Below are 24,181 nucleotides of genomic sequence, written 5' to 3'. Positions count from 1 at the left end.
TCCAAAGAGTCGTCCTTGACTACTGAATATTCATTTTTAGAGCACCCTTTTCTTATTTCGTGGATTCAATATCATCTTCTGCTCCTTGGACTGTCTCTTTTCTTCTAAATTTTTTTAATGTTTGTTTTATTTTCCCTTACATATTAAATGCTTTTCCCAAATTGCTCATGGTCCTTCGGTGCTGTCCATGTTTAAGAGGAAGGCATGAAAAAGTTAGTTGGAAGCTAAGTGTGGGCTTCACTGTAGGGTGATCAGGCTGGGACCCAGCTGTTTCCCTTGGGCCCCACCTTCCCTCCTGCCAGTCAATATCTCTAAGATTAACTGGTTTCCCAAGAGAAGAATCATCCCATTTCTAAGCCTGAAAATCAGTCTTCTGAGCTGAGTCAGGGAGGGGGGTGGAGTCTGACCATTAACTACGTAAACTTTCCCTCAGTTCCCATTCTCAGTAGTACCTCCTTTCCCTTTGCTATTTCTCCTATTCCCAAATCTAGTCTCTTGGATTCAGCCTCTCTAGAGAGTAAACTTTCAATCTTCTATAGGGGTAGTGAGTTGGATCCTGGCTACGTAGAGAAAAAGTTCTAGAGGCTTGTCTTAGTACGTTCAGGCTACTATAACAAAAATACCATAGACTGAGTACTTTCAACAACAAACATTTATTTTTCACAGTTCTGGAGGCTGGGAAGTCTAAGATCAAGATGCCGGCAGATTCACCATCTGGCGGGAGCCTACTTCCTGGTTTCTCATGTGGTAGAATGGACAAGGTTGCTCTCTGGGGTCTCTTTTATAAGGGCACAAATCCCAAACATGAGGCCTCCACCCTCATGACCTAATCACCTCCCAAAGGCCCCACTTGCTAATAACATCACATTGCGGGTTAGGATTTCAACACACAAATTTTGCAGGGACCCCAACATTTAGTCCATAAAAAAGCCTGACTGCTTTCTTATGCAGACTTTCACTTCCATATAGACTTTCTCAGATTTTCAGTCCCACTCATACCCATGCCTGTTGTGTCTAATTCGAGCCTTTCCAGGAGACTGCTGTGAAAATTGGCTTGCTTCTTGGAGCTACCCTCTTGCAGGCAGTTAGATTTGAGAAAATGAAAATCAGCCCTGCTGGTAATCAGACTGTGATATTCCTAACAGAACATAAACAATGTTTCCAAGGGACACGGACAAGGTCACGTAAACAGTATTTCTATACAAGGCCATACCACAGCTGCAAAAATGACTAACAATCTTTTCTTCTAAGTGATTGCTGCTTTGTTACCAATGACTTCCCTAGTCTGCTTGTTTCTTCAGTCTCCTGAAAAAAGATTTCTGAGATATCCAATTGCTGAAATTGCCCCATTTCTCAACCATATTCCATCCAGAGATGGCACCCTACCTCCCTAATCCCTCCTTAGAATCATGCAGCACAAACCCAACTCCTATAAGAATTCCTTCCCAATTCTCGCTTACTGAGATGCTGCCAAGATTCCTCTGGGGTGTGTTCTCCTTTGCTGCAGAAAACTAAATAAACATAACTTTGCTTAACTATAGTGTGTTCCTGGTGATTTCTGACTGGCGAATGTTGACAGAATTCAGCTTTCTGTGGTCCACCAAGTTAGTTAACTCTTGTGTATCTACCTTCCAGGTTCTAAAATATCGTTGACCTCTCTCTCTGAGGTTGCCATAAGTTGTATTCTCTCTTTCCCACTTGTGAACCAATACTCTATCACCTAAGATTCTTCAAATCGGATTTCTATCACTTACAACAGGTTCCTGACAGTGCTAATGGCAGAAAATACACTGGAACAGAAATCAATAAAAGAATAAATCTGACATAGCATCTCCCATGCTAGGCATATAAGCCATGACACTGAATCCTGACCACATATGTACATCCCCAGACCCAGTCCTTCTACAAAGTGTTAGACCTGCCTATCAAACTCCAACTGTATGTCAAATTCAACAAGACTGGAACTTAATTCGTCTTCTTTTGCCACCAGACTTGCTCCCCCTCCTACATTCCGTATGCCAGTTAATCTACCATTCAATCAGTCACACAAGCCAGACACTGGGAATTCATTCTATACTGTTCTCTCTTCCTCAGCCCAAACATCCTATTGTCATCCAGTTCCAACAATTTTACCTCCTAAATACTTCTTGAATTCGTTTTGTTCCTCTATCCCTAATACTACTGCCCTGTTTCAAAGTCTTTATCATCTGTCACCTAGAACAATCCAATAGCTTCTAATTCTTCTCTCTACCTCCAGGGAAGCAATCCTTATTCCATACTGTTGTTGCTAGAAGTCACCATTAAAACGTAAACCTGATGTTTATGCCACCACTTATCAACGACTTTCTACTGGCTACAAGATAACATCTAAGCTCCTTAGTAAGACAAACAGAACCCTCCCAGACCTGGTCCCTGTCCATTTCTCCAGTCTAAAAACACAGCCAACTTCAAATTTAGCCCTTTCTTCCAGAAATACCAAAACATGTTGTTTGTTTGTTTCTCATTTCCTTTGTATGTGCATTCCCTCTGGCCAATGAACTTCCCCCTCTTTGTAACATGGCTGATTCCTACTAATCTTCCAACAAGCCTTTCCTACCCTGCACTCCCCAGCCCACATAACATCTGTCTAACCCAGGAGACTATCAGGTTCTCACGGGTAGGAGCTTTCTTTTATTCAGCTTCGTATTCCCCAGTTAGTAGCATCAAAACAGGCACATAATATGCATTCTATAAATAATTGTTATCAACATAAATAGGATTTTACAATATATTATATTTTATGTAATCCTCATGGTAAGCACAAAGGAAAAAACCTGTATCAGATACACAATAGATTATGACACAGGGGTAGAAAGCATACTGCCACAAAAACTCATCAAATCACAAAGGAAGACAGCAAGAGAGGGAGCAAGGAACAAAGGATCTACAAAACAGTCAGAAAACAATTAACAAAATGGAAATAGTAAATCCTTACTTTTCAATAATTACTTTAAACATGAATGGATTAAATTCTCCAATGAAAAGACACAGAATGGATGAATGGATTAAAAAAGCTAGATCCAACAATATGCTGCCTACAAGACATTCACTTTAGCTTTAAAGACACACATAGGCTGAGTGTGAAGGGATGGAAAAGATATTCTGAGCAAATGGTAACCAAAAGAAAGCAGGGATAGACTTTAGCTAAAATAGACTTTAAGCTAAAAATGGTCAAAAGAAACAAAGATGATCATTATATAATGATAAACAGGTCAATTCATCAAGAAGATATAACAATTGTAAATATTTATGCACCCAGCATCAGAGCACCTATACATATAAAGCAAATACTAACTAAACTAAAATGAGAAATAAACAGTAATATAGTAATAGTTGGGGACTTTAATACCTCAATCTCAACAATGGATAGATCATCCAAAGAAAAAATAAGGAAACAGTAGATTTGAATAACACTATAAACCAAATGGACCTAACAAACATATACAGAACATTCCATCCAACAGCAGCAGAATACACATTCTTCCCAAGTGCACATGGAACATTTTCTAGGATAGATCATATGTTAGGCCACAAAACAAGTCTCAACAAACTCAAGAAGATAAAAATTATATCAAGTATCTTTTCTGACCACAATGATACAAAATTAGAAATTAACAACAGGAGGAAAGCTGGAAAATTCACAAATATGTGGAAATTAAACAACACATTCCTGAACAACCAATGGATCAAAGAAGAAATAAAAAAAAAATCAAAAAATATCTTGAGACAAACAAAAATGGAAACACAATGAACCAAAACTTATGGCATGCAACAAAAGCAGTTCTAAGAGGAAAGTTTATTGCTATAAAGGCCTACATTAAGAAAAAGAAATATCTTAAATAAAAAACTTAACATTACACCTCAAGGAACTAGAAAAAGAAGAACAAACTAAGCCCAAAATTAGAAGAAAGAAGGAGATAACAAAGATCAGAGCAGACATAAATGAAATAGAGAATAGGAAAACAATAGAAAAGATTAACAAAACTAAGAGTTAGTTCTTTGTAAAGATAAACAAAATTGACAAATCTTTAGCTAGACTATACACTAACAATGAACTACCTGAAAAACAAATAAAGAAAACAATCCCATTTACAATAGCATCAAAAATAATAAAATACTTAGGAATAAATTTAACCAAGGTGAAAGACCTGTACACTGAAAATCATAAGACATTGATGAAGGGGATTGAAGAAGATACAAACAAGAAAGATATCCCGTGTTCACGGACTTGAAGAATTAATACTGTTAAATGTCCATACTGCCCAAAGCCATCTATAGATTCAATGCAATCTCTATCAAAATTCCAATGGCATTTTTCTACAGAAATAGAAAAAACAATCCTAAAATTTGTATCAAACCACAAAAGACCCTGAACAGCCAGAGCAATCTTCAGAGAGAAAAACAAAGCTGGAGGCGTTATACTTCCTGATTTCAAACTATATTACAAAGCAATAATAATCAAAACAGTATGCTACTGGCATAAAAAGAGACACGTAGACCAATGGAACACAACTGAGAGCCCAGAAATAAATCAATGTATTTAAGGTCAATTAATATTTGACAATGTAGCTAAGAATACTCACCAGGGAAAAGACAGTCTCTTCAATAAATGGTGCTGGAAAACGGAATAATCACATGCAGAAGAACGAAACTAGATCCCTGTCTTACATCACTCACAAAAATTAACTTGAAATGGATTAAAACTTAAATTTCAGTAAGACCTGAAACCATAAAAACCATAGAAGAAAACATATGGAAAAGGCTCTTGGATATTGATCTTGGCAATGACTTTTTAAAATATGATACCAAAAGCTAAGCAACAAAAGCAAAACTAAACAAGTGGGAATACATCAGACTAAGAAGCTTCTGCACAGCAAAAGCAACAATCAACAAAATGAAAAGGCAAGCTATGGAAGGGAAGAAAATACTTGCAAACCATCTATCTGATAAGGGATTAATAATCAAAATATATAAGAAACTCACACATCTCAATAGCAAAAAGCAATCCAATTAAAAAACGACCAAAGGACCTGAATAGGCAGGTCCTTTTGGAGTCTTTTTCCAAAGAAGATACACAGATGGTCAATAGGTACACGAAAAGGTGCTCAACAACATCACTAGGGAAACGTAAATCAAAACCACAATGAGCTATTACCTCACATCTATTAGAATGGCTATTAGCAAAAAGACAAGAGATAACAAGTGCTGGCGAGTATGTGCAGAAATGGGAACCTTTGTAGACTATTGGTGGGAATGCAAACTGGTACAGCCACTATGGAAAACAGTATGGAGGTCCTCAAAAAATTAAAAATAGAACTACCATATGCTCCAGCAATTCCACTTCTGGGTATACATCCAAAGGAAGAGAAATCATTATCTCGAAGAGATATCTGCACCACTATGTTCACTGCAGCATTATTTACAATAGCCAAGACACAGAAACAACTTAAATGTCCATCCATGGATAAATGGATAAAGAATTTGTGGCATACACACACACACACACACACACACACACACACACACACAGGAATATTATTCAGCCATAAAAAAGGAAGTCCTGTTATTTGCAACAACATGGATGAATGTTGAGTGTGTCATGATAAGTGAAATAAGTTAGACAGAGAAATACAAATACTATATCATCTCACTTACATGTGGAATCTAAAAATATCAAACTCATAGAAACAGAGAATAGATTGGTGGTTTCCAGGGGCCAGGGGGGAGGTAAGGAAGGAAATGGGTGAAGGTAGTCAAACAGTACAAACTTCCACTTATGAGACTAATAAGTTCTGGGGATCTAATGTACAGAATGTTACTACAGTTAACTACCAATTACAGTTAACAATACTCTATTGTATACTTGAAAGATGCTAAGATAGTAGAGCTTAAAAGTTCTCACTACACACACCAAAAAATGGTAACCATGTGAGGTGGTAGATGAGTTAGCTAAACTTATTGTGGTAATCATTTCATGATACATATGTTATATGTCAATTATATCTCAATAAAGCTGGAAAAATAAATAAATGATTCTAAAAATAGATTAAGGGCTTTGGCAGAAAATAAAAATAATTTTGAATTTGCACTCTCCATAGAAATTTGGTAAGAAATGTCGCTCACTATAATGTTAGCAAAAGCTTACAAAAAATCAAATAGATATCAATTTGGCTATTTTACTTTTTCTTTCCTTTCATTTTCAGCCTACCTATACCATTGAATTTGAAGTGAGTTTCTTGTAAGTGGCATATTGTTGGATCAAAATTTTTTTAACTCACACTGCCAATCTCTGTCTTTTAATAACATATTTAAATCACTTACATTTAAAGTAATTATTGATATGTTAGGGCTTAAGTATGTCTTAGTATTATTTGTTTTCTGTTTGTTTCCTCTGTTTCTCATTCTGTTTCTCTTTTCTTACTTTCCTGTGGATTCTTTGGACACTTAGGATTCCATCTCGATTTATTTGAAGGGTTTTTTAGTACATTGCATTGTATAGTCTTCTTAGTGTTTGCTCTATGTATTAGAATATACACACACAATTTACCACAGCCTACTGGTCTAAAAGTTTTGCCATTTCAAGGGAAATGTAGAAACCTTACTTCATTTAGGTCCTTTTATCCTCTCCACTTTTTAAATATAATAATCTTACATATTTCCTCTACATACAATGAGCACCACATCAGATAATGTGATAATTTTTGCTTCAACGATCATATATGATTTAAGAAACTCAGGAAAAGGCTAAAACACACACACACACGCCCCTTGTGCATATGTGACTTCATATTTGCGCTGGTGTGTTTTAAGGATAAATTTCTCGAAGTGGGATTTATCAGTTGAATGGTAAATACATCTGTAATTCCGCTAGTATTGTCCAAATCATTTTGTCTTCATGAAATTGCCTGTTTCCCTGCAACCTCTCCAAAAGAATTTGTTGTCAATTGTTTGGATTTATGCCAATCTGACAGCGAGAAATGATAGCTCAGGGGAGTTTTAATTTGTATTTGTACTACTATGAATTAAGCTGAGCATTGTTTCCCTATGTTTCAGGGCCATCTCTCTTTCCGTCTCTGCGAGCTGTTTTGTCTCCATTTTTAAAGGCGCTTTCTTGTATCCCACCACAACTACCTCTGCCTGCACCTCACTGGCCGGACCTGTGTCCTAAAACAACCTCTATCTTCAAGGAAGGCTGGACAACAGAGCTTTCTAAGTTGGACACATCTCAGTCTCTAGTCAAGTCAGGATTTAGTTTGTAAGGAAGCAGGCAAGATGGAGAACTGAAAGTCTCAGTCTCAATTTATCTTGATTTTCATTTAACCTTTAATTTTCAGAGGGCTTTACAGAGATAAAAATGAAGCAGCCAAAGAAGCAAGAAGTGTTGATAGTGATAAGCTAGGAAAATGTGACGGAATTACTTATGACGCACTCAGTAACGTTTAGTTTCCCCTTAGAATGTGAGACCTCTGAATCTGCTTAATATCATGAAGCCAAATAAATTAATAAAAACAGAGTAATTTCCCCTTTTTGCCCCCATAAGTCTGGTTATTTTGTTTTGAAACTACCTGCTTTTTATAAACTGGCAAAGACTAAGAGATACAAAGATTCCTTAAAGTGCAAATCTTTGGAGTTCTGTTTGTAACAAAATTTAGAACATTTGAAAGTAAAAAACGTAAATTCATCTTCCACAAATCGATGAAATGAAAAAAGTGGGAAGAGAGTTTCTCTGCTTAATTTAGACTAAAGAGACACAACAACTAGGTCTGAATATGGATCTTGTTTGGATCTTGTTTTTGAACAAACCAACCGAAAAAGACATTTCTGAGACAGAGAGAGAAATTCATGTCTTTGAGGATATTAAGGAATTAATGTTCTTTCCATTAGGTGTGAAAATGACATTGTGTTCATCTAAGAAAATGTCCACATTTTATAGAGAATTATGTAGAAGTGAAATGACGGGATTTTCTTAAAATGCTTGAGAAAAGAGAGAAAAAGAAGGAAGGAAGGAAGGAGAGAGGGAGGGCAGGAGAGCAAAAGGAAAAAAAGAAAAGATAAGAAAGTATGGCTTGATAACTATTGAAAATGCAGTTCTGAGTAAATGAGGGTTCATTTATTATTCTCTCTATTCTTGTGTATGTTTGAAAAAGTTTGTAAAAGCCATGAAAAATACCCAAAAAGCATGCAGGTTAAAAATGGAAACAATACATTTATTGAGATTATTCTCCAAATAAACTACCCTTTGAAAATACTGAACCTCATCCTTTTTATGAGCAAATCAATGACACATAATCCCATTTAAAAATTCTTTAACAAAAGAATTTTATATCTGTGAAGGGCAGAAAAATCAAGACCTGCATTCATTATGATGTTCCTCCTCAAATCTTTTTTTCTTTTAATGGCTTCAAAATACCTGAAAATCTTGTAGCTTTGAGGATAACTAAGCCAAACTTCCTTTGATGTTACCCTTCCCCTTAAGACTCCACATCAATTTTCCTATTTCAAAATAGATTTTACAATTCACAACATATTTTGGAAGAAAATTAAAAATGAGAAGGAATGCCCACTAAGTAAATCTTTCCTATTAAACATCCTTTGAACACGTAAAATGGACTAAACATCGTACAAATACACTGTGGGACGGATTTCACACATCCTTTCTTGTTGCGCGTCATTCATACAATAAATATTAGATGATCACTCTGTGTCAGCACTGTGCTAGGTTTGGGGGATTAGCAGTCAATCAGGCAGTCATTTCTTAACTTCACAAAGCATACAGTCTACTGGAGAAGACACCACAGAGTCCCTGTCCACCCACTCCAGGAGGTGGTGTTTTATTGTGATTGGTGATCGTTACAAAAAATTATGCCTTTCGGTTTTTTGACTCCCACAGCCAACAACAGGAGAAGCAATGCTGCTCAATTTGGGCTAGTCAAAGTTTGGAATAGGTAAACTGGATGTTCCTGATCATCAAAAGCAGCTCCCATGGTTACCATTTAGTATGTGGCACCACTCGGCGTAAGATGTGAGAACCGCTACTCCAAGAAAATTACAGTTCTAACAGATTAACAGAGATTTTCAGTGTGGCCTGATAAGATTGCCATAAAAGTAACTAAACACATATTTTTGTATTGTCCCCTCCCATGTGGCTACCACAGTTATCTTGCAAACAGTAGGCTTTAATAAATGTTTGTTAAATAAAAAATTGAATTTAAAATCCAAAAGCAAGCTAACGGAATATAGATTTTAATAGATTCTGTTCTTTAGCTTAAGACCCTGGATGAAGGAATGTAAAAATTTAGCCCTTATGTCAGTCAGTGATTATTGAAGAATTAATGATTCTTCAATAACAAACGATCCCCAAAGCTTACCAACTTAACAAAAGTGTGTTTCTTGCTCATGTTGTTCTGCTGTGGGTCCTGATAGCTCTCCAGACAGAGGAAAGGGAGGGCTAGAGAAGAGAGCACTAGAAATGAAATGCCTCCATCTAGAAGCAACACATAACACTTCTACTAACATTTCCACAGCCAAAGAAGGTCATAACGCTCTACCTAACTTCAAATGGGACAGGGAGTATAATTTCCTATATGCCCAAAAGTAGAGAGCACCAGAAAGCGGATATTATTGAACAGTAGTAATGCCTACCACAGACCTAAACAATCAATGAGTTTTCTTTCTAGGGATAACAAATATACCCATTTAGTGAGGAAATGCTTCCTTTTCATCATCTATTAATCTCAGTCTCCCTTGACACAGTTCAGCCTTTGGATCTTCACAAGGTTATGTGTGTCTGAGTTCAAATCCATTTATATAACACTTGACCTTCATTCCCCGATGCTGTAAATCAAGTCAGTACTCTAGAAAATGAAAAGTGCTAAACATTGTAGAATGTATCATTATTAATATTCTAATAAGGAAGTCTAATCAGATTTTATTTATTCATTCATTCATTTGTTCATTTAGTTAAAAAATAAAGATCAATAGCAATTGAAAATTGAGCACCGAGTGAAAAAGTTTTATAGCCAGAGAACTTGATCCAGGACAGAGTCTAGGTAGGCTCTCAGAGATGAGGTTCAGGGAGGGAGAAATGGAGTAAGTCTTTTAAAGCTGAAAGACTGTCTCTGTCCCATTTTAAGAAAGCGAAGCGTCTGAGTGGGTTGACTGGCTGGCTAGATCTGGGCTTGCTGGTTTTGAAAGCACTGGGCTGGCTGCTTGGAGGACCTCTGCTGTGTGGGTGGTTCAGCACTATGGAGTCCAGGTGTCTCGGTAGGGGATGTGAGGTTTCTGACTCGAGACTATGGCACGCAGCTGCCTCATGTCTGAGTCAGCAGTCTGTTGCCCGGTCAGGTCTGCACTAACGTCAGCAGTCTAGGGAGCCAGGACAATTTATCAATTCACTCAACAAGCTGGATTTCTAGACTCTTTACCTGCCCCATCCTCCTTAGACCAAGCCATGCCGCCTGTCATGTGCTCCCATAACACTCGTCACTTACCTCATCTAAGTTTAGTCATCACACTCCAGTGCTGTTTAATTGCCTACCTTCTCTACAGTAAGGACCAGCAGGGCAAGGGCCACATCTATCTTGTTCACACTCTATCTCCAGTACCTAGTACAGTGCTGAACATAAGGTAGATATGCAATGAATATTTTTTTTAAAAAAATGAATGAGGCTCTATGCAAGCAGGGAGACAGAGCAGACTGGAATATAATAAAACCAGAATTCAAAGTCTGTGAAGAGACAATATGCTAAACAGGGGTGGAGCCAAATTGTGTGAGAACAGAAGCTTATGCAAATTGGGAGGATCAATTTAAGAAAAAGAATATAAAATTATAAACACAAAATTAAGTACCTTGTCTTGGAAGAGGTTCATGCGATTGAGGGGACTTGAAGCTTAAGCTTCATTATCTTCACAGTAAATCCCTCTCTGGTGATAAGCAGACTAATGTACCAAATACTGTGGAATCTCTAAAGAGTGACCAGAGATCTCTGCTAGGGAAAATCAAAGATTCCATAGAAGAAAGAAATTGTGAGCTTGATCTTACAGACAGAAACAAAGGAAAGGATTTGCAGGTGGAAGAAACATGCTGTAACTCACAGGTGAGAAAGAGCTAGAGCCTATCTGTGGAATAGTGAGAAGTACTATCTGGCTAATGTGGGGTTAGGTGGGGAAAGTCTTAGGACAGTGGTTCTCAAAGTGTGATCCTGGGCCGGCAGCATCAGAATCACCCGGGGGAACTTGTTAGAACCCCAGCCACTCAGCTCAGCCCAGACTTACCCAATTAGAAACTCTGAGGATAGAGCACAGAAATCCATATTTTAACAAGACCCCCTGGTGATTCTGATGCAGCTCAAGTTTGAAAACCAATGCCTTAGTGACTTGAGCATCAGATGAAGCTATTTTATACTTAAAAATTTAATTTCAGGCTGTTATACAAGATGGAGAGACATAAGAAAAAAAGGATTATGACAGAGAGAGAGAGAGAGAGTTCTCCTCATCTCATACCCCAAAATAAATTACAGATAAACTAAAAAGTTAAAGTAAAAAAATGCAACCAGATCTCAGGGAGAAGAAAAGATTATTTCAGCATAAGGCCAATAATAGAGCCTGTAAAGGAAAAGACTAATAGACTTGATTTCAGAACAATTTAAAACACTTGTACTATTAACAAAATTAAAAAGCAAACTAGAGAGATATGCAACATATCTCAGATAAAAAGCTAAAAAGTCTAATTTTTTTAAAAAAGATAAATAGACTAGAAAAATGGGCAAAGGACAAACTGAAAATTCACAAAAGAAATACAAATGGTCAATAAACACATGAGAAAATATGCAAGTTCACAAAAAACAAGAAAAACAAAATGGAATACTATATTTTACTTAGCAAATTGGCAGAGCATTTTTTAAGATGGAAACAACTTAATTGTCCACTATTTAACAGTATGGTCATTTATAGTGGAATTCCAAGGTGCCATTAACATTAATAGCATAAGGAATGTTCATGCTATATTAAGTGGGAAAAAAGCTGTTACAAAATACTATGAATAATACTATCCTAATTTTGAAAACAATTTCTATATGGATATAGATATAAAAATAGAAACATATTGAGCTAAACGTTACCATTGGTTAGCTCTGGGTTATGAGATTATGATCAATTTTTCCTTTGCTCTTCATACATTTCTATTGTCTCCATTATGTGACAAATACGTATCCCTTTTCTAATCAGGAAAAAATTAATTGATGCTACAAGTGTGGCAAAAAGTTGGAAGAATGATGATTCAATACTCCCTCAAAGTTAGAATATAACAAACTCTACAACTCGGTACTCTGAGATTTGAGGGTTTTCTCCCCGCCGCCACCTTCCCTTAAGAGGAAAGAGAAGGGAGACGCAAAAAGGAAACTGGAAAACGTACTCCAGCTAAGCAAAGAATATCCAATTGCCTCGGATTTGTGATTATCTCAAACGACGTGTACGTAAACATCGTGATGCTTTTATTTACTTCGTTGGGTGAGTGCAAATAGTGTGGGTTTGTTTCTTCAAAGAACGCACTGAGGTGGGGGCGAGGAGGAAGGTGTTTTTGTTCTCACTACAAAATTTTTTGGAATAAAACTTCAGCCTAGAATGTAAAGATTTTGTTCGGCCCAGGCTACGCGTGACCAAAACAGTAATTTAAAATGGTCCCATAACACCCCCTTGTGGCTTCCAGGGTATCAGATCGGGACACAGCCCAACCAGCCAAGAGGTGGGAACCATAAATACTGTTCTTTGTAAATTCAACAAACGTGTGTCAATTCCATATTCCGCGTCAGGCACTAACTATACTAGGATTAAAAGATGCCACTAAATCCCCTCGTACTTTATTCAGGTCATGCGAGGATTCGTAAACATTCGTTTGTTTGGGCTGAGTACACACACTAAAGTTATGAGGTCATAAAAATTGAGCCTCACGAACCAGTGTCTCTTTCAAATATGGCTTTATCTTCTGGGAGATACTTGAAGGGATCGGAGTAAGGTCTGTGATTATTACTATCCAGCGGTTGGTTGGTTAGCACCTGGCAATCAGAAAAGCACAGTGGACGTGGATAAAAAGACGCGGATTGCAGCCCTGACTATCCGAGTGACCTTGGGCACGTGATAATCCACATGGGCCTCGTTCATCAACTTAATTATTTAAACCCGGGTGCTGAGGCTACAAAAATGAATAAGACCTAGTCTCTGGCCCTTCATAAGCTCACTTTTCTGATTTGTAAATTGGCAACTAACAACCTCAACTCGTTGTCAAAAAGACCACATACGACCACACTTGTACAGAGATCTTCATTTTTAAAAACGTGTTCACGTTTATTTATGCTTATTTTTTTTTTAAGATTTTATTTATTTATTTTCCCCCTAAAGCCCCAGTAGATAGTTGTATGCCATAGCTGCACATCCTTCTAGTTGCTGTATGTGGGATGGGGCCTCAGCATGGCCAGAGAAGCGTGTGTCGGGTGTGCGCCTGGGATCGGAACCCAGGCCGCCAGCAGCGGTGCCCGGGCACTTAACCGCTAAGCAATGGGGCCGGCCCTTATTTATGCTTATTTAATTTAATCCTTTCTATATAAGCTCATAGAAACTCAAGGTCAGAAAAGGAATTAAATCATCTAATCCAATCCCCTATAATTTCACACGCATTCCACCAAGACTGCTTTAGTCAAGGAATTCGGCTGAAACCTAATGACTCACGATCTTCAAGAGTTTCACCCTTCTGCCCTGTGCACAGCATCCCAGCCTTGTGTGTTTCTTTGGTGGGGCCTCAGTAAAACCATGACGCGCTCGTTGCCCTTTTCGTCCCGAGGAGGCTGCTGCCACTCTGAGGTTTGAAATGCCATATGCCTTGCCTAACCCGAGCAAGGCCAATTCCCCCACGTCCCCTGGAGGAGCAGGGTGGGAAAACAGCCGCGAGCGCGCTGCGCTTCTCCCACTTCTTCGCGGGCGGGAGGCACGGCTGAGAGTGGGCGGGGGGAAGTTCCCTGGGCTGCCTCGCCTGGAGGCGGGTGGAATCACCCGCTCGGCTCGGGAGGGGCGGTACCGCGCCTGGAAGGGGCCTGCGGCGGCGCAGAGGTGCCGGCAGGGGGCGCGGGCTGTCGGGCCACCCCCGGGGCTGGAGGCCGGTGGTCCCTCCCAGGCCCGGAGCGCGGCGAGGCCGCGCCGCCCGATCCCCTGCCCCCACTCTTACCTCGTCACCTCCCCGCCCTCTCGGCGGGCCCCAGAGGTGCGCGGCGCAGGCGCGGAGCGAGGCGGTGAGTGCAGCCGCCGAGCCTGAGCCTGGGCCTGGGGCCTGGCGGGCAGGGCGTGGGGCGTGCGGGAGGGAGAGGGGCGGCCCGGCGGAGCGCACGGGAGCGCACGGGCCGGAGCGGCGCCGCCCGCTTCCGTGCGCCCGCGGGCAGTGCTGCGCGGTCCCTCAGCCCGCGCTCGGGCGCCTTGGCCGCCTCCGCCGCCTCGGAGCTGCGCCCGGGCTGCCCGGGTGGGGCCTGGGGGACTGGTGAGTGCGAGACGCGCGGGCCGGCCGGACTCCCGACTGCTGCAGGGGCCGCGGGCGCGCGGGTGCAGCTTCCAACTGGAGAGGGCAGGACAGAGCGGATGGCGTCCTTTAAACTGAAACCCTGCCTTCGTTTGATGGCGGGATGGCGGTCCCCTCCCCCATCCCGAAGTCAGTTCCATCCCCTGCGGAGGACGCCTCCGTGCGGGCTCGCTTCGGCCCCCTGCTGCTTTTTTCCTTATGGCGCCTTCGGGGTCGGGCTGGGGAGTCCCCGCTAGTCGCCGGGCCCTGGCGCGGGGTGGAGGCGCTGGATCCCGCGCCTCCTGCCCGGCCCTCCGGGGGCATGTCCTGCGGCTCTGAGCTCCGGATGCCCCGTGGTGCCACGCTGGCCCTCGGGCCCTGCCGCACGGCATCGTGATCCCAGGCAGCGCATCCCCGCGCTCGAGCCGACAGCCGCAGCCGCAGCAAGTAGCCGTGGGTCCTGGCGCCCAAGTCTCCAGCCAGTCTTCTAAGCCAGACGTTGGGTGCTTAGAAACCCCTTTTGGTTTGTTTTTCACTGCAACCTGGGGACATGAGTAATTTGAAGTAGTTGATCTCTTTGCAAAGAGATAAAGATTTGTGCTTCAACCAAGACTGACGCTAATTTGGACAGCGGGTTCTAGTTCCAGCTCTCCTGCAACATTTTTGTGTTTCAATTCTTTTAAAATCTGGGAAATTTATACTTATTTTAAAATGAGGGTGAAAACGCGCTTTTAAAACCCTTTAGTATAAAAATGTAGCTTTATTGTAAATATTTTTTTTATACAGAATAGGAAGAGAATATCCACATTGCCTGAAAGGCCTTTACAAAGACTCATCTGTTTGGTATAAATGCTACGTATTATGTGTAGTAGTGTGTTTTGTACATGGACATGCTTATTGAAAAAAATGACAGGTGCTGACGTATTTTCTAAGTTGGTTTTTAAAAAAATGATGTCTCATTTTTATAAATGTAAAATATATACGTATACCTTAGCATAGGAAAATGTCTAAATGTCTGGATGTCTATACACCAAAATGTTAACAGTCGTTTTTCTAGGTGAATAGATTCTAGATGGTTTAATTAATTTTTTAAAAATTTTTCTACTTTTCCTGCAATGACACGTATTACATCTGTAGTTGGTTTAGTGGGGAAGGGAGAGTGAATGATAAGTTGCACGTGATTCAGAATCTTCCCGGTGAGAGGAGGACTAGTGAGCAAAGGTTTATGACATCCCGGAGTAAAAAGCCAAACTTCTTCATCGGGGCAGTTATCCGTACAAAAAGCACATAAAACTTTTGCTGACATGAAGGATGGTTAGCATTTTGGGTCGTGAGTGGGCATCTTACCATGGTGCTGAAGGGAGGTCTGATAAACTGGGGTATTGTTCAGCCCTAAGTAGGAGTCAGACCTTTCCTGATCAAAGTGATCCTGTTCGTCTCACCTGACAGTCTGAATCCAGGCTAGCTTGCAACATTAATTTTGATGCTATGCTTGGTTTCCTTTTCTTTTATATTCTTCAACTTGGAAAGGATTTGAAGTGTATTCTGAAATAACAAGAAGCTACTTTAATATGTCTGGCTGACAGTGTTCAGTGTTCTCCCTGATACTTTTAGAGCATTTAAAACATGAAGTGTAAAGCTTTTGGCTGTATGCATTCTAGAAGTGTACAAAAAAGGTATTAGGAATAAGTCTTGAAATTTTAGTTTATTACATAAATGTGAAAATTGCTTTTCTTTTTTTGATTTTTGAGTACACTTGGTTGGGATGTCCTCAAGGAATGCTATTTGTGTTGTTAGGCGAGGCATTGTATGTATTGGAATTATTTCTATATAAATCTCATGGTTGTCAGTTCTTTGGGTGATTCCCTTCTCTTCCCAACTGGTGGCCGAGTAAGAACTGGAAGCAAGATGTAACTTGCTGGTAGCAGTGATTAGCAATGAAGGTTTATTCACATACAGTTAGTTCAAAACCCGGGAGTCAGAAGACATGTGTTTTGGTCCATGGTTCCACTACTTAGTTGACGTGACTTTAACTGAGTCTGTTTCCTCATCAGCAAAACTGGGGTGGGTTTGATAGTAGCTCCTCTGTATACCTCAGAGGATTATTGTGAAGATCAAATAAAATAACAGGAAAATACTCAAACTAAAAAGTGCTACCTTATTACCATATGATCACATCACCTGTATTGCTGATATACCTAGAAATTAGTGAAGCAGCAAAAATGGTATGTGCACCTGAAGTTCCTTACTAGAAATGAGATGGTCTTAGTAATGATGCCAAGTTCTACCTGCTGTGTGTATCACCTTGGTGATAAGACAAGCAGCATATAAACCTGGTGGAGAAAACTTAACAATGCATTTCTTTTCTAACATTCCTTACCTCCCCACTGCTACAATGGAAGGAACACTAATCTGAAATGGAAGAGGTAGTTTTGATTCTGACACTAATCTATGGTTTGAATTGGGGTGATCACTTTATCTCCCTATTTGTTTCCAAACTAAAATAAAGGGATTGATAGCATGGTCTTTAACATCAGTTAGATCTTTTTCAAATCCCAACTCTACCACTTATTAAGTATCCCCCTTGACTTGACTTTACTGTGCCTCAGTTTCCTCATCAATAACAAGGGGTAAATAATAATGGTTTTGAGAGTGTTGTGGATTTTGCATATCGTAGGAGTAAATAAGATAAAGTATGTGCACAGCCTCGTACGTAGTCGGTGCTCAATAAATGATCATTATTATTCTTCTATTAAATAATCTGTAAGGACGTAAACAGTTTAAATTCTGTGATTTGATGTTTGTTTTCATTATATTTGCTTTCATTGTGGCTGAATAAATTAGTGCAGGTTTAATTCCTGTTTTGGTATTAAGGCATAGCTATAGTTTTAGGAGGTAAATTCATTTCAAAAAATATGACACATTTACTTATATTTACATATTTCACATAAATACATTTATCAATATATACAATTTTTAGTACTTAATACAGCATATTCAAAAGAATATGATACTTGAATTCTTTTCAGTTGTATAACTGGAGTTGCATTACTTTCCAGCTGATTAAAGACCTGGTACCACTGTATTCTTGAATCTCAGAAATGAACTACGTTTTTACTTATGTGACTTCTGTCATGTTTTTCCTCCAGGCATTTTTTTTTTTACCATCTCTGAAAACTTCCCTGTAACTCATTTTTCCTCACTCCTGTGTTAAGAATTACACCAAGTAAGTAGAATGTAGTAAAACTAATTAGTAAATTTAAAACAGTTCATGGGAATTTAATCATACAATGGTTGCCATATCCATTCTGTTCTCAAGAGAATATTAAATGTTACCTCATAAGCAAGAAAAATATTTTTTCTTGAAAAGTATATTCTTTTTTTTTTTTTTTTTTTTATGAGGAAAACTAGCCCTGAGCTAACATCTCTTGCCAATCCTCCTCTCTTTGCTGAGGAAGACTGGCCCTGGGCTAGTATCTGTGCCCATCTTCCTCTACTTTGGGACGCCACCGCAGCATGGCTTGACGAGAGGTGCGTAAGTCTGCACCCGGGATCTGAACCTGCGAACCCCAGGTCGCCGAAGCGGAGCCCTCACACTTAACCGCTGCGCCACTGGGCCAGCCCCAAAAATTATATTCTGAGCTTCTATGTGATGAATATTTTTTCTGAAAGCCAGGGGATCCATACAGATTTGTGACAGTATTTTTTTTAAGGGAATGTATCCACCTTTAGCTTGAAAACTGTATCAGAATATTTCCAACTGTAGGAAATGTACCTGTAAAATTCTTAAAATGATGCCATAGGCACAATTTTTTTTATAAGAAATAATTTAAGCATAAGGCTTATTGTAATTATCCAGTTCTCACCATTATATCAACTTTTGAAAAAGTTCTCAACCTCACTAAGAGAGAAAACAGAACTCAGTGTCCTGCTTTTAAACTTGATAAGAAAAATAAATCCAAAATATAAAGAGCCATTGTTGAACATTTCTCTTACCAAGTAGATTTTCATGTGGCACACACTTTTCCTTTTTTTTTTTTGGTGAGGAAGATTCGCCCTGAGCTAACATCTGTTGCCAATCTTCCTCTTTTTGCTTGAGGAAGATTCACCCTGAGCTAACATCCGTGCCAGTCTTCCTCCATTTTGTATTTGGGTCGCTGCCACAGCCTGGCCAATGAGTGGTGTAGGTATGTGCCCAGGATCCAAACCTGCAAATCTGGGCCGCCGAAGCGGAGCAGGCCAAACTTAACCACTGGGCCACGGGGCTGGCTCCCACACACAGTTCTGAATGCCAATAAATTCTTTGATTAGAAAGAATTTTTATAACAATATTAACAATCATTATTTGTGAAATATTTGTTAAATTTATTTTTAGATTGAAAAGATATGAACGAATATCCTAAAAAAAGAAAAAGGAAGACTTTGCACCCTTCTCGTTATTCAGGTTGGTGTATAATTTAATTATTTTAAAGTTGGGCCGTGGATTGATTCCCAGGCCATTGTATTCCATCCGTTTTCTCAGAAATGGTAGGATAAGAATTAAATATCTGGGCCAATTTTTAGGTAAGAGAAAACTTTAAATAAATTCTCTGAATATATTCCTCATTGTCTACCATGTGCTAGGCAGAACTTTACAGACGTTTTATTTAATCCTCACAACTTTATGGTTTATAGATATTTAAAATTAGATATCTAGGTTGCCTACTTATACAGCGTAATTGAGATTTGCCTGTGTGATTCCCAAACTTGTGCTTAAGGCACAACAATAGCCTTGGTGGAAGATGTTTTGCATCATTGGGGAAAAAAATCTTTAATCCTGTGTACATTATTCTCAGAAAGGTGAACTTTCATTTTGATTGTGTAATTTTAGGTCCTTTGGTTGAAGTTGGCTCTGCTGTCTTGGCAGTATAAGAAAAGTCTTTGTGGCCATTTCTAACTAATACACCTCACACACATATGCTTGGGACAGTCTCAGGCATACCTGTTAGACCACTCAACCTACACATTCTTCATATCTGAGAAAATTAAGCCTGGTTTACTATTGGCCAAGCAAGACTTGAAATGATGATATTCAGAAGCCGTAACTGGTCCTCAGACCGTTCCCCCTATGTATTATGCTTTCTCTGCACTCCATGGCAGGTCTTCTTGGTAGTTAATTCAATGTTTTTTGCAGATAATGTGTTTATCACATATTTATGTTTTGTAGCATTCTGACTGTAAAGCAAATGTATCTTTGTGTGCTTCAAAGTATTATATTTTAAATTGTATAATTTGTGGTTCTTTCAGAGCTCAATGTCAATATCAGATCTGAAATATAAGAGGTTTCAGAATTGAGGAAAATATTAATACTTTATTATAAATACTATGAAAATTTATATATGTTGGATAAAGGGATGGCTGTCATTACATGTATATATGTTTACTGTGCTTGAAATTTTTTCAATTTTGTTTTGTATTAAGATTCCTCTGGCATAAGCAGAATTGCAGATGGATTCAATGGAATTTTTTCTGATCATTGTTATAGTGTCTGTTCTATGAGACAACCAGACTTAAAATATTTTGACAACAAAGGTATATCTAATATTCTCCAAAATATTTTTCTTTAAATTGCTTTTATATGTTTTCATTTCTTCCTTATTTGAAAATGTGCATAAAAGTCATGATTTCAAAATGGGCAAGTGTTTGAATTTGTTAACAATGTAAGAAAACAAAAGGATTTTTGGAAAGAAAGCAAGTGAATTTTAATTTTTAACATTATTTCAGATGTATAAAAAAAAGCACATTCTCCTAAATCCATTTTAGTTGGCTAGGAATTGGTGGCAAAGCAGGAGTGATTCAGAGTTGGGAGCGTTTACAGTGAAAGATTAAGAATAGTATTATCTGCGGTTCTGCCATTCAGCTATACCTTTCAGTCTGGAGGGCTAATGGAAGGAAAGAACAGAGGGTGAAGGATTTGGTCTTTTTATTTATTTATTTTTTTGTGTGTGAGGAAGATTAGCCCTGAGCTAACATCTGTTGCCAATCCTCCTCTTTTTGCTGAGGAAGATTGGCCCTGGGCTAACATCCATGCCCATCTTCCTCTACTTTATATGGGATTCCGCCACAGCATGGCCCGACAAGCCGTATGTCAGTCTGCACCTGGGATCTGAACCCGCGAACCCCGGGCCTCCGAGGCAGAGCATGGGAGCTTAACCACTGTGCCACTGGGCCAGCCCTGGATTTGGTCTTTTTTGGTCTTGCATCTTCTATTGGCTCCTCTTTTCTGGAACATTGGGAGATTGATAATAACTTGGTTTGTTCTCTTCTTCCTGTGCAACCACTGAAACTCCCAATTCCCTTGAGCTGCTGTTACAGGCACAGAAACAAATTATAAAAAAAAAAAAATGTAGAGTCAGAGACATGAGTGTGAACTCATATTTGGCTTAATATAGATATAGATGGTTACATACAGAAATATTTATAGATATGTCTATATGTATGTCGTAGTGTACGCACATCTTTTGCTATGTTAGCTGAGAGGGCCTGAAAGAAATGACACCCCAGTAGCAGTGAGCACGTCTAGTGCCCAGACCTTGGTTTCTAATACCACTGTCCAGTAAAAGGAACTAGTGATTCTTAGAGTAATGGCTGATTCTGGTTCTGAGGCAGGAAATTTATAGGATGAGCCCGGAGCATCTTGTGCCAGAAAATAGAGAGGTAGTCAACAACACACACACAATACAGATATGCCAGAGGAGCACAGGAGTCAGTTGAAAGAGCTCCCAGTAGCCAAAGCTGAAACAATTTGAGAGGAAAAAAAGTGAATTGTAACTCAGAGTATAAAATAAATATCCATGAGTCCATACTGATATAAATAAATGATTGAATAAATAATAAATGGGGAGAAGAGGCAAATCTGGATGAAGTATGGACTTTAATAACAACTTACTAATATTGGTCATTAATTGTAACAAATGTACCATTTAATGTAAAATATTAATAGTGGAGAAACTGAATGCAGAATATATGGGAATTCCTGTACTATCTTCTCAACTTTTACAGTAAATCTAAAACTTCTGAAAAATAAAGTCAATTAAAAACAACCACGATATGATGTGACACCCAGTTTTCTCTACTGACCTGTATTTCAGTCCCCACATGCTAACTTTAAAACATTGGGGCTGGGCTGAGGGAATAAAGCCTTATTCAGACTCAGTAATTTACACTTAAAATTCCTAAGTAACTTTAAAAAGTGATTTCTAGTCCAAATGGGGCAGGGAAGCAAAAGCAGTTGCTTGTTTGGGCAGATTTTTTGTGTGTCTGTAGTACATAGATAACATCTCTTTTCATGGCTAAATCTAAGTCCTTAGTTCCTGTTGGAATTCAAAATTATATTTAAAACACTTGGTGCTTTGTTTTATAATGTTTAATATAAATATATTTTTGATATAAATAATAAATATTTTTCCAAATCACTTTTTACAGATGATGATTCTGACACAGAGACATCAAATGACTTGCCAAAATTTGCAGATGGAATCAAGGCCAGAAACAGAAATCAGAACTACCTGGTTCCCAGTCCTGTACTTAGAATTCTAGACCACACTGCCTTTTCTACAGGTTAGGGAAACTAATTAATAGCATTCGCGTGTTTTGTGTAGATCAATGAAAAAATAATGCATAAAATAAGTTTCTTTTTGCCAGTTATTTAATAGATCTTATTTAGTAATAGTAATAATAGGCTGGTTTTATTTTTCAGAAAAATCTGCTGATATTGAAATTTGTGATGAAGAGTGTGACTCGCCTGAATCAGTCAACCAACAAACTCAAGAGGAGAGTCCTATAGAAGTTCACACTGCCGAAGATGTTCCCATCGCTGCAGAAGTGCATGCAATTTCTGAAGATTATGATATAGAGACAGAAAACAATTCCTCTGAAAGTCTCCAAGACCAAACTGATGAAGAGCCGCCAGCTAAACTCTGCAAAATTCTTGACAAGGGCCAGGCTTTGAATGTGACTGCCCAGCAGAAATGGCCTTTACTGAGAGCTAATAGCAGTGGCCTCTATAAATGTGAACTCTGCGAGTTCAACAGCAAATATTTTTCTGATTTAAAGCAGCATATGATCCTGAAGCATAAGCGGACCGATTCAAATGTGTGTCGAGTATGCAAGGAAAGTTTCTCTACCAGGATGCTTCTGATTGAACATGCCAAACTACACGAGGAGGATCCCTACATTTGTAAATACTGTGATTATAAGACAGTAATTTTTGAGAACCTCAGCCAGCACATTGCAGACACCCATTTTAGCGATCACCTTTATTGGTGCGAGCAGTGCGATGTCCAGTTCTCCTCAAGCAGTGAACTCTACCTACATTTCCAGGAGCACAGCTGTGATGAACAGTACTTGTGTCAGTTCTGTGAACATGAAACGAATGATCCAGAAGACTTGCATAGCCATGTGGTGAATGAACATGCGTGTAAATTAATAGAGTTAAGTGATAAGTATAACAGTGGAGCACATGGACAGTACAGCCTTTTGAGCAAAATTACCTTTGACAAATGTAAAAACTTCTTTGTGTGTCAAGTATGTGGTTTTCGGAGCAGGCTTCATACAAATGTTAACAGGCATGTTGCTATCGAACATACTAAAATTTTTCCTCATGTTTGTGATGACTGTGGGAAAGGCTTTTCAAGTATGCTAGAATACTGCAAACATTTAAATTCACATTTATCTGAAGGCATTTATTTATGTCAATACTGTGAATATTCAACAGGACAAATTGAAGATCTTAAAATTCATCTAGATTTCAAGCATTCGGCTGACTTACCTCATAAATGTAGTGACTGCTTGATGAGGTTTGGAAATGAAAGGGAATTAATAAGTCACCTTCCCGTCCATGAGACAACTTGATTGTTCTCCTTAACTTCCATAATGTTAATGTAAAATAATAAATTTGACTTTTTTAGAGATGTTAAAATGGATGATTTTAAACACAACTTAGGAGAATTGCCTTTAACAAATAAGATTTTTAATTGTCCAATTTTCTTGGCATTGCTCGTTTTTTAGTATATAATTGTATCCTAATTGTGGTATTTTCAGTGCAGGGTAGTTCATAGTTTGAACCACTCTTGGTGACTGTCATCTTATTTCTTGTGTGTGCTCTGATTTCATGAATTGGTAAGAAACAGACGTACTAAGGAAACTACAGTTTTCCTTCCGTAACCAAAGGTGCTGTTAACTTTTTTGCACTCCAGATTAGCTCAGTTTTTCATGTATGAAGTCAATAAAATACTGCACTACCAGAACTAAAAGTCAATATAATATAAAATTAATCCACTTTTACTTCCATTCATAAGAACCTAGACCCTCCTTTTGCATTCCCCGTCAGTAATTATCCCCAAGGCAATCAGTAGACTGTCCATCAGTGTGATTCTTTTAATAACACTAGGAGGCCAGTGTTATGGTAGGAAGGAAAGATCTAGTTTTCTTGGCAGTCTGTTTTTTTTTTTCAATTCTCACTTTATTTTAGCCCCTATCTATGAGTTAAGTAATTTAAGATGAGGGTGGGGAGGAACTGGTAAAGGGTTATACAATAAATAATATTTCATAATTCATTCATAA

At 38.8% G+C, this 24,181-nt stretch overlaps 1 protein-coding gene across 3 annotated transcripts; it reads left to right on the top strand.

Annotated features, from left to right (window-relative positions):
- The first annotated feature begins 14,215 nt into the window (after nt 1-14,215).
- ZNF639 (zinc finger protein 639) lies at nt 14,216-24,181 on the top strand. Of its 3 annotated transcripts, none has more exons than XM_014783167.2 (6): nt 14,269-14,318; nt 17,728-17,804; nt 18,954-19,022; nt 20,039-20,149; nt 22,043-22,177; nt 22,317-24,181. In XM_014783167.2, the coding sequence occupies exons 3-6, from the start codon at nt 18,965-18,967 to the stop codon at nt 23,468-23,470; spliced, it is 1,458 nt and encodes a 485-aa protein (XP_014638653.1). In that variant the 5' UTR covers nt 14,269-14,318; nt 17,728-17,804; nt 18,954-18,964; the 3' UTR covers nt 23,471-24,181. The 3 variants fall into 3 exon arrangements, with proteins under 3 accessions (XP_087296109.1, XP_014638653.1, XP_087296110.1); XM_087439984.1 differs by lacking the exon at nt 14,269-14,318 and adding an exon at nt 14,404-14,560; XM_087439983.1 differs by lacking the exon at nt 17,728-17,804 and having other exon boundaries at nt 14,216-14,318.

Source organism: Ceratotherium simum, chromosome 15 (assembly GCF_057802395.1).
Source record: "Ceratotherium simum simum isolate JZ-2026a chromosome 15, ASM5780239v1, whole genome shotgun sequence".
Classification (NCBI taxonomy): Eukaryota; Metazoa; Chordata; class Mammalia; order Perissodactyla; family Rhinocerotidae; genus Ceratotherium; species Ceratotherium simum.
Note: the sequence above shows the minus strand (reverse complement) of the source record. Positions and strands in the feature narration are given on the sequence as shown.

What these genes read in the sequence shown, in the direction of transcription:
- ZNF639 (XM_087439983.1), top strand. Translation starts at nt 18,965, where the DNA reads ATGAACGAATATCCTAAAAAAAGAAAAAGGAAGACTTTGCACCCTTCT. An exon ending in GCACCCTTCTCGTTATTCAG is followed by an intron (nt 19,023 to 20,038) that starts GTTGGTGTATAA and finishes TTTTGTATTAAG; the next exon opens with ATTCCTCTGGCATAAGCAGA. An exon ending in CCACACTGCCTTTTCTACAG is followed by an intron (nt 22,178 to 22,316) that starts GTTAGGGAAACT and finishes TTTATTTTTCAG; the next exon opens with AAAAATCTGCTGATATTGAA.